Source organism: Felis catus, chromosome A2 (genome assembly GCF_018350175.1).
Source record: "Felis catus isolate Fca126 chromosome A2, F.catus_Fca126_mat1.0, whole genome shotgun sequence".
Lineage (NCBI taxonomy): Eukaryota > Metazoa > Chordata > Mammalia > Carnivora > Felidae > Felis > Felis catus.
Genome location: NC_058369.1, coordinates 147,357,438 through 147,374,279, shown reverse-complemented (window position 1 = coordinate 147,374,279; position 16,842 = coordinate 147,357,438). Strand labels below are relative to the sequence as shown.

At 36.0% G+C, this 16,842-nt stretch overlaps 1 protein-coding gene across 4 annotated transcripts in view; it reads right to left on the bottom strand.

Moving 5' to 3' along the window:
* The window catches only part of MKLN1 (muskelin 1), a 378,358-nt gene that overhangs the window by 59,893 nt on the left and 301,623 nt on the right, over window positions 1–16,842 (bottom strand). For all 4 annotated transcript variants that reach the window (XM_003983064.6, XM_006929380.4, XM_003983063.6 and 1 more), the window contains 2 exons: window positions 13,788–13,900; window positions 3,635–3,847 (listed from right to left, as the gene is read on the bottom strand). In XM_003983064.6, the coding sequence (XP_003983113.1) occupies window positions 3,635–3,847; window positions 13,788–13,900 (326 nt within the window). The remainder of the gene's footprint in view (window positions 1–3,634; window positions 3,848–13,787; window positions 13,901–16,842) is intronic.

The following is a 16,842-nucleotide window of genomic DNA, read 5'->3' as shown; positions in this document are numbered from 1 at the left end:
CATGCCCTTTCGATATGTAAGTAGTCTTGAATTAATTATTAATAAATATTTATTCTATTCCATGGTCTTGGTTTTCTTCTTTAATGTCTCCAATTATGTGTATGTTGGCTCTCTTTTGACTGCATTCTCCATCTATAATTTTCTGGCTAATCCTTTTTAAGTCTTTTTTCTGTTTTCTTTATCAGCTCTTCTTATTTCTATGCTATATGACACTTACCTATTCTTTACACACCTTGTAGATTATTGTTACTTTCTGGAAGTGCCAATATAATTTTCTTTTTTTTTTTTTTTAACGTTTATTTATTTTTGAGACAGAGAGAGACAGACCATGAATGGGGGAGGGTCAGAGAGAGGGAGACACAGAATCTGAAACAGGCTCCAGGCTCTGAGCTGTCAGCACAGAGCCCGACGTGGGGCTTGAACTCACGGACTGCGAGATCATGACCCAAGCCGAAGTCGGCCGTTTAACCGACTGAGCCACCCAGGTGCCCCCAATATAATTTTCTTTAATCTCTTTCCTGAATTTTATCAGGTCCACTTTCATTTGCACCTATCATTTGGCCATCTCATCTGCATTCTTGAACTTATGCTTTGTAGTCTTCTTGACAGTTGCAAGCTTCCTTAAGCCATTTAATTCATTTTAGAATACTGGGATATAATTTTTCACCTGCTGTTACATGAAGGAAAGTTTTGCTGGTTCTTTTTCTTCAGAGTACCTCTCTAAAGATTTGGTGTTTATTGCTTTTTCATTTTTCATATTTAAATGAGTTGAACTGCCCTGGATGGGATAACAGAAGGTTCCTAACAGAAGGGTGATGCTCTTGCTCCAGGATTCTCTCCTCTGCTGCTACTGAATTAAATGACTTCTTCAAAACCTGGTGCTACTGTGAAGTCACGTTATCTCTAACTACAAACCTTATCTGGTTTAGGGAGGGGTTTCTGTTTCATGCCTTGAGCTCTCCCCTATTACACTGTTGTGGGCTTCAATACTGGTTCTGGGCATTTCAGTTGTTTCTGGCTAAACTTACAAGGAATTGGGAGTCATGGGTTTTCTCTGGCTCCTGGTTTTACTGAAATGTGACCTATGGGGGTGTTTTTCCTTAATCTTTTTGTTTGGTTCTCATTGTTACTGAAAATCATACAAAGAAACAACTTGGAAAATTTCAGAACTAAGCTACCACTGTGATCTTAAGAAATCCAAAAGCTTTAAATTTTAGGGTATTTTTTTATGTTAAAATTCAAAATGGCAAAGTAACTTCTAAACATGTCTTCATGCCTCTAGCTTTCTCACGTTCTTCTCAAATTTGAATGTGAAGTGTCAAGTCTTAATGTGTCATAAATGACCCTAGGTAATTTTTGGAGTAAGTTCCAACGTATAGTTTTATTTGCATGAAATCGAATACAAAATGAAGACTTATAAAGATTGTGTTAATTGGTGAAATCCTGGTTTCTTCACCCCTAGTGTTCTTCTATTACATCTAATCAGATGAAAATCAAGCATCATGTAACAGAACCTAGCTTCCAAAGAACATTCAATTTTATTAAAGTCAAGACAAACCAAGGTCACACACAAGGACAATAAATGTGCTCCACTCAGACTACCCCTGAGCTATTCTTTTTTCAATCTATAAAAAGAAAGACATAAGCATCTTTTGTAAAAGAAATTTGTAACCAGTTGGAAGAAAATAAATGGTTTCCCTAACAGTGTTATCTGCTGATGCTCTGTTTTTAAAAGATTGGAACCAGCCTAACATTTTTTGGAGTATTTATTTTCCACATGAGCAACACTGAAGGTGTCAGCAGGGAAGTGCAGAGCTTTGCAGAGTTCAGTTATGTAGAGCCAGCAGAAGTTCTAAATTCAATCTGGGGAATACTCTGAAGACTAACATTTTTGATTTTCTACCCACTACTCACTTGATAGGCATAAAACCCACTCCTCTTTTCCTTACCATTCTCCTATAAAAACTACTTGTTATTATAAGTATGTCAGTAGAATAGTTTAAAGGCAAAGAATTAACAAAAACCTCCAAAGAAAATAAAGACTGGGGTTTTAATTCCTAAATAAGATATTAGGCCTAAGCTAAATTCTGTGATAATCTTAGCACCACCTACGATTTCTCAAGTACTAGATAATACTATGTTCATCAATGCAGTGCTACAGAGTTTTAAAAAGTCTTTTCTCCCTCATACTACAAAAAACCCTTTGGATATGGGGTGAGCCAAGTAAAACTGCCTACAGAATTGTTACTGGTTATTGTTTTGGGTACTGACCTAAACTGATATACACTAAATATCTAAAAACAGATAACAGTGACAATGACATTGATGGGGATAGTGATGAGCGTATTAAATTGTTAATATTAAAAAGGTTTACAGATCACTGTGTGTAGTCTTCTAGTTTATAACACCATTATGTGATTTCTACTGTTGCTCAGTTTAAATTTTGTTGTTGTTGTTGTTGTTTTTTAACATTTATTTATTTTTGAGAGGCAGAGGAGGCAGAGCATGAGCGGGAGAGGGAGAGAGAGAGAGAGAGGGAAACATAGAATCCAGGGCAGGTTCCAGGCTCTGAGCTGACAGCACAGAGCCCGATACGGGGGTTGAACTCACCAACTGTGAGATCATGACCTGAGCCGAAGTCGGACGCTTAACTGAGCCACCCAGGCACCTTTTTAAATGTTTATTTTTTTTGAGACAGAGAGAGTGTGAGCAGGGGAGGGACAGAGAGAAAGGGAGACACAGAATCTGAAGCAGGCTCCAGGCTCTGAGCTGTCAGCACAGAGCCCGATGTGGGGCTTGAACTCACAGACCATGAGATCATGACCTGAGCCGAAGTCGATGCTTAACCGACTGAGCCACTCAGGCACCCCTTATTGGTGCTCAGTTTAAACTTCATCTAGTATATGTCAAATTCCTATCTGCTTTATGATGATATACAAAAGTAAATATATTTCACTCCAATTGGAAGAAAAGCTCTGGATTTCAAATTCTCAAACTCATTATAAAATAATTTTAAATTTCTTCCAGGAATGCAGAATAAAGTTTTAAAAGTGTAAGTTGTTACTGTTATGAGTTATGACTGTTTATTATAAAATCAAAATTTGTTTTCCTAATATGTACTGCTCCATCTACTCTATAAAGTTTTTATAAATTAACACTTGTTCTGATATTAGTATTTTATCTTGCATCAAACAAGAGAAAAAAATTTTATTTATTTTTTATTTTTATTTTTTTTAATTTATTTTTTTTTTAATGTTTATTTATTTTTGAGACAGAGAGAGACAGAGCATGAATGGGGGAGGGGCAGAGAGAGAGGGAGACACAGAATCGGAAGCAGGTTCCAGGCTCTGAGACATCAGCACAGAGCCCGACACGGGGCTCGAACTCACGGACCGCGAGATCGTGACCTGAGCCGAAGTCGGATGCTCAACCGACTGAGCCACCCAGGCGCCCCGAGAAAAAAAATTTTAACTAACTTTATACCTACTGAAACAATAGTTACTTTTATTATCTATTATAGGTATTTATAGGAAATCACTAATAGACAACACAGCATAACATGCGAAATAAACTCTAAGAGCAAGAGTTACTGAGCACTAATTAGTTCCACCATATATTTATCTGTGCACCAAACCTGATGATCAAACACCAATTTTGGCCCTCCGTCAGCAGCAGTATCCTCACTGAGTAACATCCATGTGTTTGTGTCAATGTCATAACGATAGAAGTCACTTTTCAGAGATTTGCTGTTCCTCACAGAGGAATCCAAATAACGCCCCAATGTGTAGATTTGCCTTCGCTGAATGTCAATGCACATCTTATGACATGATCTGGCGCTAGGACCATTCTGTGAGAGCAAAACAAGAAAAAAGAAAAATACTCAAAGACCAAATAATAAAAAGTAAAATTAAATGTTCTTTTTTGTTGACTTTTATTGAAAGGTTTGCAATATAAGTCCAACACACAGTTAGATCTTACCACAGAAATGCTTAAAATCTACCAGGAAAGATGAGATGAACTATTCTGCACATGGCACTCTGCTTATAACACTCATACGGCTTCTGTGATATACTCACTGCACTGTAGTCATTTGTGCACGGAACTCTATTCTCTAGGACATGTTAATCTAAAGACACAATTGGTCTTTTAAAATATTTCTCATTACAATTTCTCATCTGAATCTAGCACAAAACAGACACCCCAAGAATAAGTAGAATTGCTGAATTTCGTAACTGTAAGGAACCTTAAAAAGATCTCTAGTTTAATAATCTCCTTTTAAAGATGAGGAAACATAACCCAAAGAGAAAAGGTATCCTGAAGACTAGTAAACTAGTGACAGCACCAGAATAAAAATCCAAATCTCTGACTTCTTCATCCATACTTTACATTATATAAAACGGACACTTCCGCTCGGACAAACAACACAATGAGGGAAACAGTATGAATAACACTATATTATCAACAAAAATTATTTAGTTGAGATCATTTGTATCACAGGACTGAATAAAAGGCAAAAAAAATATATTGCAGCATAAACAAAACAGAGTTCATGGAAAAAAAAGAACTTCAATTGGGCAGGATTTGATTAGTTGAAAGGGGAAAAGGAGAGATTTAATATTTGTTAAATATGTCCTAAATTCTATGTATACTAATTACGACATGTCTATGTATATTTCATTCAATCCACATAACTCTATAAGAAAATATTACCATTTCACAGATTCTAAGTAATCTGTTCAGTGTAACAGAACTAGGAAGACAGAGAATCTAAGCTTCAGTGTAACTAGAACCAAAAACTGTGTTCTTTCCACTCTTCTAGATTAGTTTTCCACAAGATAAGAGAAACAAAAGCAAAAATAGACTGAATACAATGTGTGTGGTTATGGCTGAGATGAAGAATTCCTACTGCAGAAATAGAAGAGTAATGCACAAATACAAGCCTGGTGAATGACTGACAGAGGAGACTGGATATAACCTCACAGGCAGTAAAGGACTATCATGGGTTTCTAGAGCAGGATAGAACATTAAAAAAGCAGTATTATATCGAGCCCTGCGTCGGGCTCTGGGCTGATGGCTCAGAGCCTAGAGCCTGCTTCCGATTCTGTGTCTCCCTCTCTCTCTGCCCCTCTCCCGTTCATGCTGTGTCTCTCTCTGTCTCAAAAAAAACAAAAACAAAAACAAAAACAAAAAAAAACGTTAAAAAAAAAGCAGTATTATAAAAAGAGCATTCTAGCACTGTTATTTACATTAAATGAATAAAGATTAGGCAGGAAGAATAATTTGACATTAGTGTTAGGAATCTAGATGTTAAGTTGATTTGAATCTGCACTTTAGTATTCATACTAAATATTATTTTAAAACTTATTTTTAAAGATTTTTGCCAAAGAAAATCTCCAGCAGATAAGGTGGAAATATTATTTTTTGAAAGAATTTTCTCCCTAATTAATCTCAAAAACAAAGATAGGGTAATGCATAATAAATCTATGCCATATATTCTAGAATGTGAAATTTGAAATTTTATTGGGGGGGGTAACAGAACTTCTTGCTTCAGCTTAATTAGCCTAACTGCTATTCAAATGAGCAAATTATACTCTTAATATGAAGAAAAATGGAAATAAAAAATAGGAACCAAGAGAATAGAAAACAGACAAAAAATTTGAGATAATTAACAAAGTTGGTTTCCTTAAAGATTAGAATTATAAACCACTAGCAAGACTAATTTTTTAAAAACGAAGAGAAAACACAAATTGCCAAATATGAGAAATGAAAGCAGGAACATAACTTACAGGCTCACTAGAAGTTAAAAAGAAAATAAGGGACCATTATGAAAAAACCTAGGTAAAATCTGGCAATGTTGATAAAATGGACATATTCCTTGAAAAACTGTAAACTTACCAAAATTGACATGAGATAAAAGAGACAATCTGAAGTCACTATATCTACTGAAAAATTGATTTCATAATTTAAAAACTTCCCATAGTGACACCTGGGTGGCTCAGTCCGTTAAGCCACTCTTGGTTTCAGCTCGGGTCATGACCTCACAGTTTGTGGGTTTGAGCCCCACATCAGGCTCTGTGTTGGCAGTGTGGAGCATGCTTGGGATTACCTGTTCTCCCTCTCCCTCTGCCCCTACCCTGCTCTCTCTCTCTCTCAAAATAAATAAATAAACATTGAGGTTTTTTTTAAATAGAATCTTCCCACAAATAAAATGCCAGTCCTAGATATGTATACAGGTAGATTTTATCAAACACAAGAAATAATATTCCTAACTTATTTTATGAGGATAAGAGAACACTAAAACCAATTAACAATAATACTACAAAGGAGAAAGAGGAAAAATAATTTACAGGCAACAAACACCAACCAGTATAACTCATGAACAGACACAAAACGAATCTTTAACAAAATATTATCAAATAAAATGCAGCAATATATAAAAAGGATATTCCTTAACTAACGGGGGTTTATTTCAGGAATGCAAAGTTAATTTTACATTTGAAAACTGATCAAGGTAATTCACCACATTAACAGAATTAAAGGGAAAAAATATGATCTTATCTATATAGAAAAAGCATCTGATGAAATTCAACAGACATTTATGAGGAAACTCATAGAAAACTAGGAATAGAAAGGAATGTCTTCAATCTGGTAAGAATGCATGAAATCCTAAATCTAATTCTTCACTTTTTAAATTTTTTTAGAAGGAGTGAGCGCTCAGGTGCATGCATGAGAGAGACAGAGAGAGAGAGGGAGAGAATCTCAAGCAAGCTCCACACCCAGCACAGAGCCCAAGGCAGGGCTCAATCCCATGACTGTGAGATCACCACCTGAGCTGAAATCAAGAGTTGGACACTCAACCGACTGAGCCACCCAGAAGCCCCTAATTTTTCACTTAACAGTGAAATAATGAACGTTGTCCTGCGAGAATCTGAAACAAGATAAGGATGTCTAGTCTCACTTGCTCTATTTAACACCATATGAGAAGTCCAAATCAGTGCAATAAGGCATTAAAAAAAAAGGTTAGAAAGAGAAAAAAAAAGAGCAAAAAGGAAGAAAGAAAATTGTCTCTATTCATAGATGACAAAACTGTTGAAACATCTTAAGAAATCAACAAAGAGAAATAATAAATGAATTTAGAAGTGTCATGATATAAAGGCAATAGTAAAAAAATAACTATATTAGCAGTAAGCAAAAAGATAAAAACAATTTTAAGCTCCATTTACAATAGCATGAAAAAACAAAATACACTGAGATCAATCTAATAAAAATATTCAAGACCTCTAACCTAAAAACTCCAAGAGTGCTGACAAATAATGAAGACTGAAATAAATGGAGATTTAATTTAACTATGCTCATGGATTAGAAGATCTAATATTATTAAGACATCAATTCTCAGCAAACTGATTTATAGACATTGCATTCTCAATCATAATCCCAACAGTTTTAGAAATTGACAATATTATTCTAAAATTTATATGGAATGTAAAAGACCTAGAAGAATCAAAATAATTTCTTTTTTTAAAGTTTATTTATTTCTTTTGGAGGGGAGAGGGGCAGAGTGAGAGGGGAAGAGAGAATCCCAAGCAGGTTCCACACTGTCAGTGTAGAACCCAACACCAGGCTTGATCTCATGAACCAGTGAGATCATGACCTGAGCAGAAATCAAGAGTCAGATGCTTAACTGACTGAGCCACCCAGGAACTCCTCAAAACAATTTTTGTTTATTTATTTATTATTATTTTTAATTATTATTGTTTTTTAATGTTAATTTATTTTTGAGAGAGAGAGAGACAGTATGAGCAGGAGATGGGAAGAGAGAGAGGGAGACGCAGAATCTGAAGCAGGCTCCAGGCTCTGAACTGTCAGCACAGAGCCTGATGTGGGACTCAAACTAATGAACCATGAGATCATGACCTGAGCCGAAGTCGGATGCTTAACCAACTGAGCCACCCAGGTGCCCCACAAAATAATTTTTAAAAAGAATAAAGAGGTCTTGTGTTACCTGACCCTCAAGAAGTGTCATAATGGTATATGAGCGGACCAAAAGATAATGGAGCAGGCTAGAGTATTCAAAAAGAGACATATACTTATATGATCAATTGATTTTTGACAAACACGCCAAAGCAATTCAATGGGGAAAGAAGATAGGGAGCAACCAGAACTTTCATACATTTCTGGTAGGAATATAAAATGATATAATCACTTTGGATAAAGCTTTAGTAGTTTCATCAATAGATGCTAAAGGTGAAAGTTTGATGAGTAATGGGGTATTTTCATAATCTCAAGATGTCTCCTCACAAATTACATATTAACTATAGAGGGGGAAAAATCTGGAGGGCACTCTCCTTAAACAAGTGATCAAAGGTACCAGACAAGCTGACACAATGCACCTCCTGACAGGATATACTAAGGGCTACCCGATGTCATCCATATGGTATTCCTGCTAAAAATGCTCAACCTAAATCCAATCCCAAGGAAAGAAGAGACAAAGCAACTGAGTGACAGTCTACAAAATAATTACTATGTGTTCTTCAAAAATGTCAAGGTCTAGAAAGATAAGGAAAGGTTGAGGAACTATTCCAGACTAAAGGAGACTAAAGAAACATGACACTGAAATGAATGCATGATCATGAACTGAGTCTTGGTCAGGGATGGGGGTTGGGAGTGACAGTGGGACACATATAAAGGACATTACTGAGGTATTACATGATTAGTGTCTAGATCTAAAAAGGGTCTGTGGATTAAATTAAAGCAGCAGTTCTCAGTGCATTCTGGGGTTTCCAATATACTTCAGGGAGTCCACACAGTTTTCTTTTGTTTGTTTGTTTGTTTAATACCACCACTAAGGGTAAGAATTTTGTCCTTTCACTCTTATTATCTTTTGAGTGTCCACGAAACTTTCCAGAGGCTACACAACTTCTGATATAATCACAGATTGGATACAGAAGCAGATATGAATCCAGCTGCCTTCTGTTGAGCTGAACATTAAAGAGATTTAGAAAACTAAAACAGGGGCACCTGGGTGGCTTAGTAAGTTAAGCATCTGACTCTTGATTTCGGCTCTCATGGTTTGTGGCTTTGAGCCCTGCGCTGGGCTCCACACTGCAGTGCAGAGCCTGCTTGGGATTTTCTCTCTCTCCTTATCTTTCTGCCCCTCCTCTGCTCTCTCTCAAAATAAATAAACTTAAAAACAAACAAACAAACAAACAAACCCATACTTAAAAAAAAAAAGAAAACCGTAAAACAGTGCTACCTGACACGCAGTGGTTATTTCAAGGAAATGTACCTTATGTGACTGAGTTACAAGCTGACCTAGTTGCTTTCTCCATGGAACACTATATTTACTTGAAAGAAAATTAACAATCCAAATATGGTTATCCAGACATCATGGCTATGACAGGCATTTTCTGAAAAATGAAGTATGTCATTTTGAAGGAAAACAGACAAAATTTGTATCCAATGATAAAAGCAAATTTTATTAAAATTTTAAAAAATACATATTAATTTTAAAAATTATTAAAAATTAATTTTAATGACTTTTATTATTAAAAACATTTTAAATAGGCTTCATGCCCAGCACAGAGCCAACATGGGGCTTGAACTCATGATCCTGAGATCAAGACTTGAGCTGAAATCAAGAGTTGGATACACTTAATCGACTGAGCCACCCAAGGGCCCCATTAAAAGCAAATTTAAGGAAAGAGCGTCCAATGGAAAAAAGACAGTCTCTTTAGCAAATGGTGCTGGGAGAACTGGACAGCAACATGCAGAAGAATGAAACTAGACTACTTTCTTACACGATACACAAAAATAAACTCAAAATGGATGAAAGACCTCAATGTGAGACAGGAAACCATCAAAACCCTAGAGGAGAAAGCAGGCAACAACCTCGATCTCAGCTGCAGCAATTTCTTGCTCAACACATCTCCAAAGGCAAGGGAATTAAAAACAAAAATGAACTATTGGTACCTCCTGAAGATAAAAAGCTTCTGCACTACAAAGGAAACAATCAACAAAACTAAAAGGCAACTGACAGAATGGGAAAAGATATTCGCAAATGACATATCGGATAAAGGGTTGGCATCCAAAATCTATAAAGAATTTAACAAACTCAACACCCGAAAAACAAATAATCCAGTGAAGAAATGGCCAGAAGACATGAATAGACACTTTTCCAAAGAAGACATCCAGATGGCCAACAGACACATGAAAAGACGCTCAACGTCACTCATCATGAGGGAAATATATAATCAAAACCACACTGAGATACCACCTCACATCAGTCAGAGTGGCTAAAATTAACAACTTAGGAAACAACAGAAGCTGGCAAGGATGTGGAGAAAAGGGAACCCTCCTGCACTGTCAGTGGGAATGCAAACTGTTGCAGCCACTCTGGAAAACAGTATGAAGGTTCCTCAAAAAATTAAAAATAGAACTACCCTACAACCCAACAATAGCACTACTAGGAATTTATCCAAAGGATACAGGAATGCTGATGCATAGGGGCACGTGTACCCCAATGTTTATAACAGCACTTTCAACAATAGCCAAAGTATGGAAAGAGGCCAAATGCCCATCAACTAATGAATGGATAAAGAAGATGTGGTTTATATATACAATGGAGTACTACTTGGCAATGAGAAAGGATGAAATCCTGCCATTTGCAGCAACGAGGATGGAGCTGGAAGGTATTATGTTGAGTGAAGTCAGTCAGAGAAAAACAGGTATCATATGTTTTCACTTATATGTGGATCCTGAGAAACTTAAGAGAAGACCATGGAGGAAGGGAAGGGAAGGGGGAAAAAAAAGTTACAAACAGAGAGGGAGGGAGGCAAACCATAAGAGACTCTTAAACACAGAGAATAAGCTGAAGGTTGATGAGGGCGTGCGGGAGAGGGGAAAGTGGGTGATGGGCATTGAGGAGGGCACTTGCTGGGATGAGCACTAGGTGCTGTATGTAAGCGACGAACCATGGGAATCTACCACCCTCTGTAAAGAGCACACTTTACACACTGTATGTTAGACAATTTGACAATAAATTTTATTTAAAAAAATAAAGCAAATTTAAAATTTTAAAATTTGTTTTTAAGCAAAATTAGAATTTTTTAAAACTTTTATCTGCCACTGTGATCTTGACTTCTATCTGCCACTTGTGATACTTAAAAGAGTTTTCTAATGAAATTGATAGGGATGTTAACAAAGATGGGGGATTTTGGGTATTGTATAATAAAATGTCAACATTTGGAAGATATGCAGAACTCAGGAAACTAGTAATTTTCAAGTGGTTGATACATGGGTAAAAAAAACCATGCATGGGTAAAAGATCCACTCAAAGAGCAGATAGAACAATGGATTTTAATGTAACAGAAAATGTTAGCTGATATGGTTTGAGTCTATAATGCAATCAATCACTTTTAAGAAACAACCACTTGTCAATTTGGGATATGAGACCAGATCAAAAAAGACCATGTGCAAGTATCTGAAAAGGCTATTAAAATACTATTCTCCTTTCCAGAAACATATCTATGTGAGGTCCAATATTCTTCATATATTTCACAGAAAACAACATGTCACAAGGGACCAAACAGAGAAGCAGATAGGACAATCTAGCTGTCTTCCACAAAGCCTGACATTAAAGAAACTTTAGAAATGCAAAACTAAAGAAAAATATATTTTTTTAAACCTTTATAAAAACTTACTTGCATATCTAAATGAACATTTAAAATAATTATTCTAGGAGGTGAACCACTCTATTATCTTTCAATCTCCTAAATGTGTTATTAGATACATATTTAAGTAAATTAAAATGAATTAAATTAATACTGCTTTACTGTACATCATACTTTTAAACCACATGTCTCACGGTATCATCAAACAATAACTTGTACTCACTGGTACAGAAAATAAAATTAGATATATGAAATACTAACTAACTGTTTAATTTTGGAAGAAATGAATATGAATATTTATGCTACAGCCATATACCATTACTATTTACTTCATAGATCAATAAAAGGTTTTTCAGCATCTATATGAAGAAAACAATAATAAACTATAATAAATCTGAACTCCAGTAATGGGTCATCACTTATCTCTATTGACTTCAAAATAACAGAAACAAAGTATTCTCATCAAAATAAAGTCTATATTTTTCCAGTATTAGTTTTAAATATTTATTAATTGCATTCCAAATATTGTTTATAACATATATAAATAATATAAAAGTAATACTCATGCCCAGCTTCAAAAGTAGAACATTAATATGACCTTTAAGGCTCCCTGTGAACTAACCCATCTTTTGCCAAAAGAGCCACTCTCCTGATTTTGCATTTATCTTCCCTTGCTTTTCTCCAGCATTAACTTTTCATCTATTGGAGGCAAAAGTTTAAGAAAGAAACCATAATGTTGGAATTAGTGTCAAAAGGAGTAGAGAGGAAGACATGTGAAATGCAATACTGGGTGCTAGAACTCTTGGAACTTACGCACCAATTAGGCATATTCAATGATGAAGAAGGAGGATTTCAGGATGAACCCTAGACTTAGTACTGCAAGAATAATTACAGATGCAATCAACTTGGATTTAAAATAGTTTAAGAAAAATAAATTAGGAATTTTTTTAGATCACTATTTTTGTTGAAGATAGAAATAATGACTTCAGAAAATAGTACTTTAATACTGAAAGACAAAGACCATTTTTATATATTTTTATGGGAAAACAAACAGAAATCAGAATTTTAAGATAGCTTTGAAAAGATAAAAACTACTCAAATTAATCAATGAACACCTCAAGTAAGCAGGAATCCAATTTCCTAGAATTAAAGGCATAGCACCAGATCATTCTAAAATGGCCATCCTGGATTAATAGGAGTGGATTTTGAATTAGGTCTCTTCCCCTCACTTTTCATTTTCAGCTCCTACCATTTTGTTAAGTTTATTTGTCACCTCATAATCTGAAACAGCTTAGATGGGAAGGTACGATAAAAAATTCTAGGGGCACCTGGGTGGCTCAGTTGGTTGAGCATCAGACTTTGGCTCGGGTCATGATCTCACAGCTCATGGGTTTGAGCCCTGTGTCGGGCTCTGTGCTGACAGCATGGAGCCTGGAGCCTGCTTCCGATTTGGTGTCTCCCTCTCTCCCTTCCCCTCCCCCTCTTGTACTCGGTCTCTCTCTCTCTCAAAAATAAATATTTTTAAGATTTCTATAAAGATTTGGAAAAAATAAATGAATTAACATTTGCTTTATACTAGTGTATAATTATGCACTTCTTTAATCCAAAGCTGTAAATCCAAGCCATCGTATTCACTAAGAAAATGCTTTATGTATATATGTATCAACACACACGTGAATACAATTTTAGTTAAGAATAAAATATACATCATTTGTGAAAACTGATATATATAGTCAAATAATAAGGGGCCAAAATAGTGAAAAAGCAAGGACATTAAAAGCATATTTTCCCAGAGGAAATTAAAATAAGACGAATGCTCAAAGTAAGAGTAGAGGTGACAGAGACATGAGAAAAAAGATCAATACATAGTTACATTTCCAGGCTAACATAGTTAAAAACTATATTATATTCAATACTCATTTCTATTTATCCCTATGAAATAGATTTGTTCATGTACCAGTAGTTGAAGAACCAGGTATAGAAGTTCACCTGCTCACCACGAATTCTTCTGCTACTACTGTGGACAGACATGAGAAAGGACTACAAATCATCTGGAAAAGGAAGTGTACACCCACACCCCTATCATTATACAGATGGATGAAAAGTCTGAGAACTTGCCTCTTTCTCAGTGTCTCTAGAGATACATGTCCACTGGTTCTCCTTCACACTGTACGCCCAGAAGTCAGCAAGATCTTGAGTTCCATCCCAGCCACCAAACAAATAAACGGTCTCTATGAAAATTAGAAAAATATGTATAAAAAAAACTTAACGATAAAATTTAAGTAAAGGCACCCAGATCTAGCCTTTGTTTCTAAGATCATTTAAGGCATATCTAAATAAACTTAAAAACGAAATTTGTAAATGGATGGCATTCCAAAATATACCCTAGACTAGTATCTCCTAAACATGGGTATATGGAAAGGCTGCTGTAGGACCACCATTTCGAGAGACTTATAAAAGTACAAATAACTAAGAGACATCCTCAAGATTCTGATTTCATAGGTCTTCAGTGGGTAAGAAGAGTCTGCATTTTTTAAAGTTTCCGGGGTGAATCTGATGTGCAGCCAGTTTAGGACTCTCTGTGTTAGGCTGTGGAAAGTTCACATTTGGCAGTTTCTTAGCAATGCAGCTTCACATCGTTAAAAAAAAAAAAAAAGAAAAAAAAAAGGAACCCTAAGGGAAAAGATGGCCTAAAATACAACATAAAGACATCTCGCGACTTCTGGAAAAAAACAAACAACCTTCACATTAAAACTATTTCCCTCTATCGCAATATCAAAAACGATGGTTAAAACTAGCTGTGAGTTAGTTAGACACCTTAAGAATAAGGTGATGTACAGCCTTGTCATTCCAATGGAAAATGGGGAAATTTCTTCCAAATATACAATGGTAGGGGTAACTCCTCAGAAATCAACCTTTAAGTCATTCTAGGTATCTTGAGAACTTGGTTTCTTTTAACTCTGAAATGTCTATTATATACCCATGGACTGCTGCACTGCAACAAAATAGATTTCTTGCCCAGTGGGTAGTGAAAATCTTTACACATAACACCATGTCCCATCCACATCCTTCTTTATAATAGTGCCTTTCTTTTCTTCAAATATAACCCCCTTTTAAATGACTCTGTCTACTTGTTACACAAGTCCCACCAATTTATTTATTTATACTTTTAAGTTATGGCATTTCTTTCCTTTTTTTTAAGTAAACTCTATGCCAACGTGGGGCTCAAAGTCACCACCCCAAGGTCAAGAGTCACATGCTCTACCAACTGAGCCAGCCAGGTACCCCCCTTTTTTAAAAAGTTAAATAAGACATACAGGAACGCTATAAAACCACCTACTACCTAACTGACACGCCCTAGGCCTACATATGTGGAGGCTGGCATCTAAGTTATGTCCTACCATGAAGGGTTACAATTCAAAGTGCACTTCGAAATACTGTGACACCATTAAGAAAATTCTTGCCATTCACAGAGCTAGGCTTTTGTCTAAGAAATTTTTATCATATTTTCATATAATTTCAAACCCTAAGTGAATTTTCTAAGTGAAATGCCCCATTCTATGCCCCAAGAAGCTAGGGAAATCAAAACAATGCTTCTGGGTAGGAACATACCATTGGGACAGGACCGAGTTCTAGTGCTAACTGGGTAGTCAAATCAAGTACAGGCCACAGAATCTCCCTGGGTCTTAGTTTTTTCACTTACAAAACTCTCAGTGTTGTGGTATAGTTCTTCAGATGTAAGTTACACAAAAACATTCTGAAGTCTATCAAGCATGAACAGCATTTTTACCTCTAAGACATGCACAAAAATAACAAATCCTCTGTGGTTACTAAGTGCCACAGATGCAATAAAAACAGCATTATTGTATCTGATTTCATGTCTAACTCAGTACCTAGAACACTCTGGCTCTGTACAAATGTGAAATAATGGCAATTATTTTAAACTGTTAAAAAATAATATCTCAGAACTATACAACAATCCATTTTCATTAGTTAAGTAACATTCTGTTTCCCAAATGACATGCGGTGATGCCCAGATACTTCCAAGTTTTACAAGAATAAAAAAATTAAAGAATTTTCATCTGCCTTAAAAATTATTTGCCAAGGCTTCACTGTAAATGAAATTAACCCTGATAAATTCTGAGGCCAGGAGAGGGAGGCGATATATAACTAAAATAGCAATAGCAATTGACCTTTTGTTTTATAGTGTTTCTGGGTACCCTTTGGATAAGGTTACCCTGGTTCATTAACTTTAATAACCCTTCCTCTTGGGCTCTGGGTTCTCAATGTTCTTTCTGAAAAGCAGGTCTCTTTGTACGCATAAATTCTCACAGCAAAGAAAACCCACATTTCCACAACAGCCTCATTGATAGCTGAGCAAAATAAAATCTGGCAGAGAGCAAGCATCCCAATGGAATTAATCCAAGATGTCATTCTTGTCTGTGAATGCTTTGTAGTCCCAGTTGAAGTTTAATAGTAAAATTGAATGAGTCGGATGGAAGCAGGACCTTTTGACATACCTGAATGAAATGCATGACAAATTTTTAATTAAATCATCTCATCATTTAAATCATTCAGAGATGAAATATTATCTAGGAATAAACACGAGCAAAAGTATTAATTAATGAGTAAGGGGTATCAAAAACTTTTAAAGATTACAGAAATCACTGGAGAGAACTGTAGGGAGAAGGAAACAGAAAAAACATTATTCGCGACGGGGTCCAGTCTCATGCTTATAGGTTATGTAACAATTCACGTACATCCCTGGGCAGTACAGTCCTCCTCAAGCAGCAGCTCTTTCTCTATATTTTTTTCTTAAAGGAGCACAGGCTATTGTGGCTATCCATTTCTCCCAGCACGCAGAGGATCTTGCTTGGGATCCTGTCTCCCTCTCTCTCTGCCCCTCCCCCTGCTCACACTAGCACGTGCTCTCTCTCAAATAAACATTAAAAAAAAAAAAAAAAGAACATAAAACAGGCACATAAGTCACCATAACGCAGGGCAGCCTAAGTGCCATAAGAAAGGTAAAAAGCACCATGGGGAGTTCAAAAGAGGGAAGAGAGTATACCTGGTGGAAGGGACTCAGGAAAGGTTTCATGGTGGCAGTGGCATGTGACCTATCCATCAGAAGATGGCTTTGGTGGCAGAACGGGAAACGGAGAGGAGGACTTTT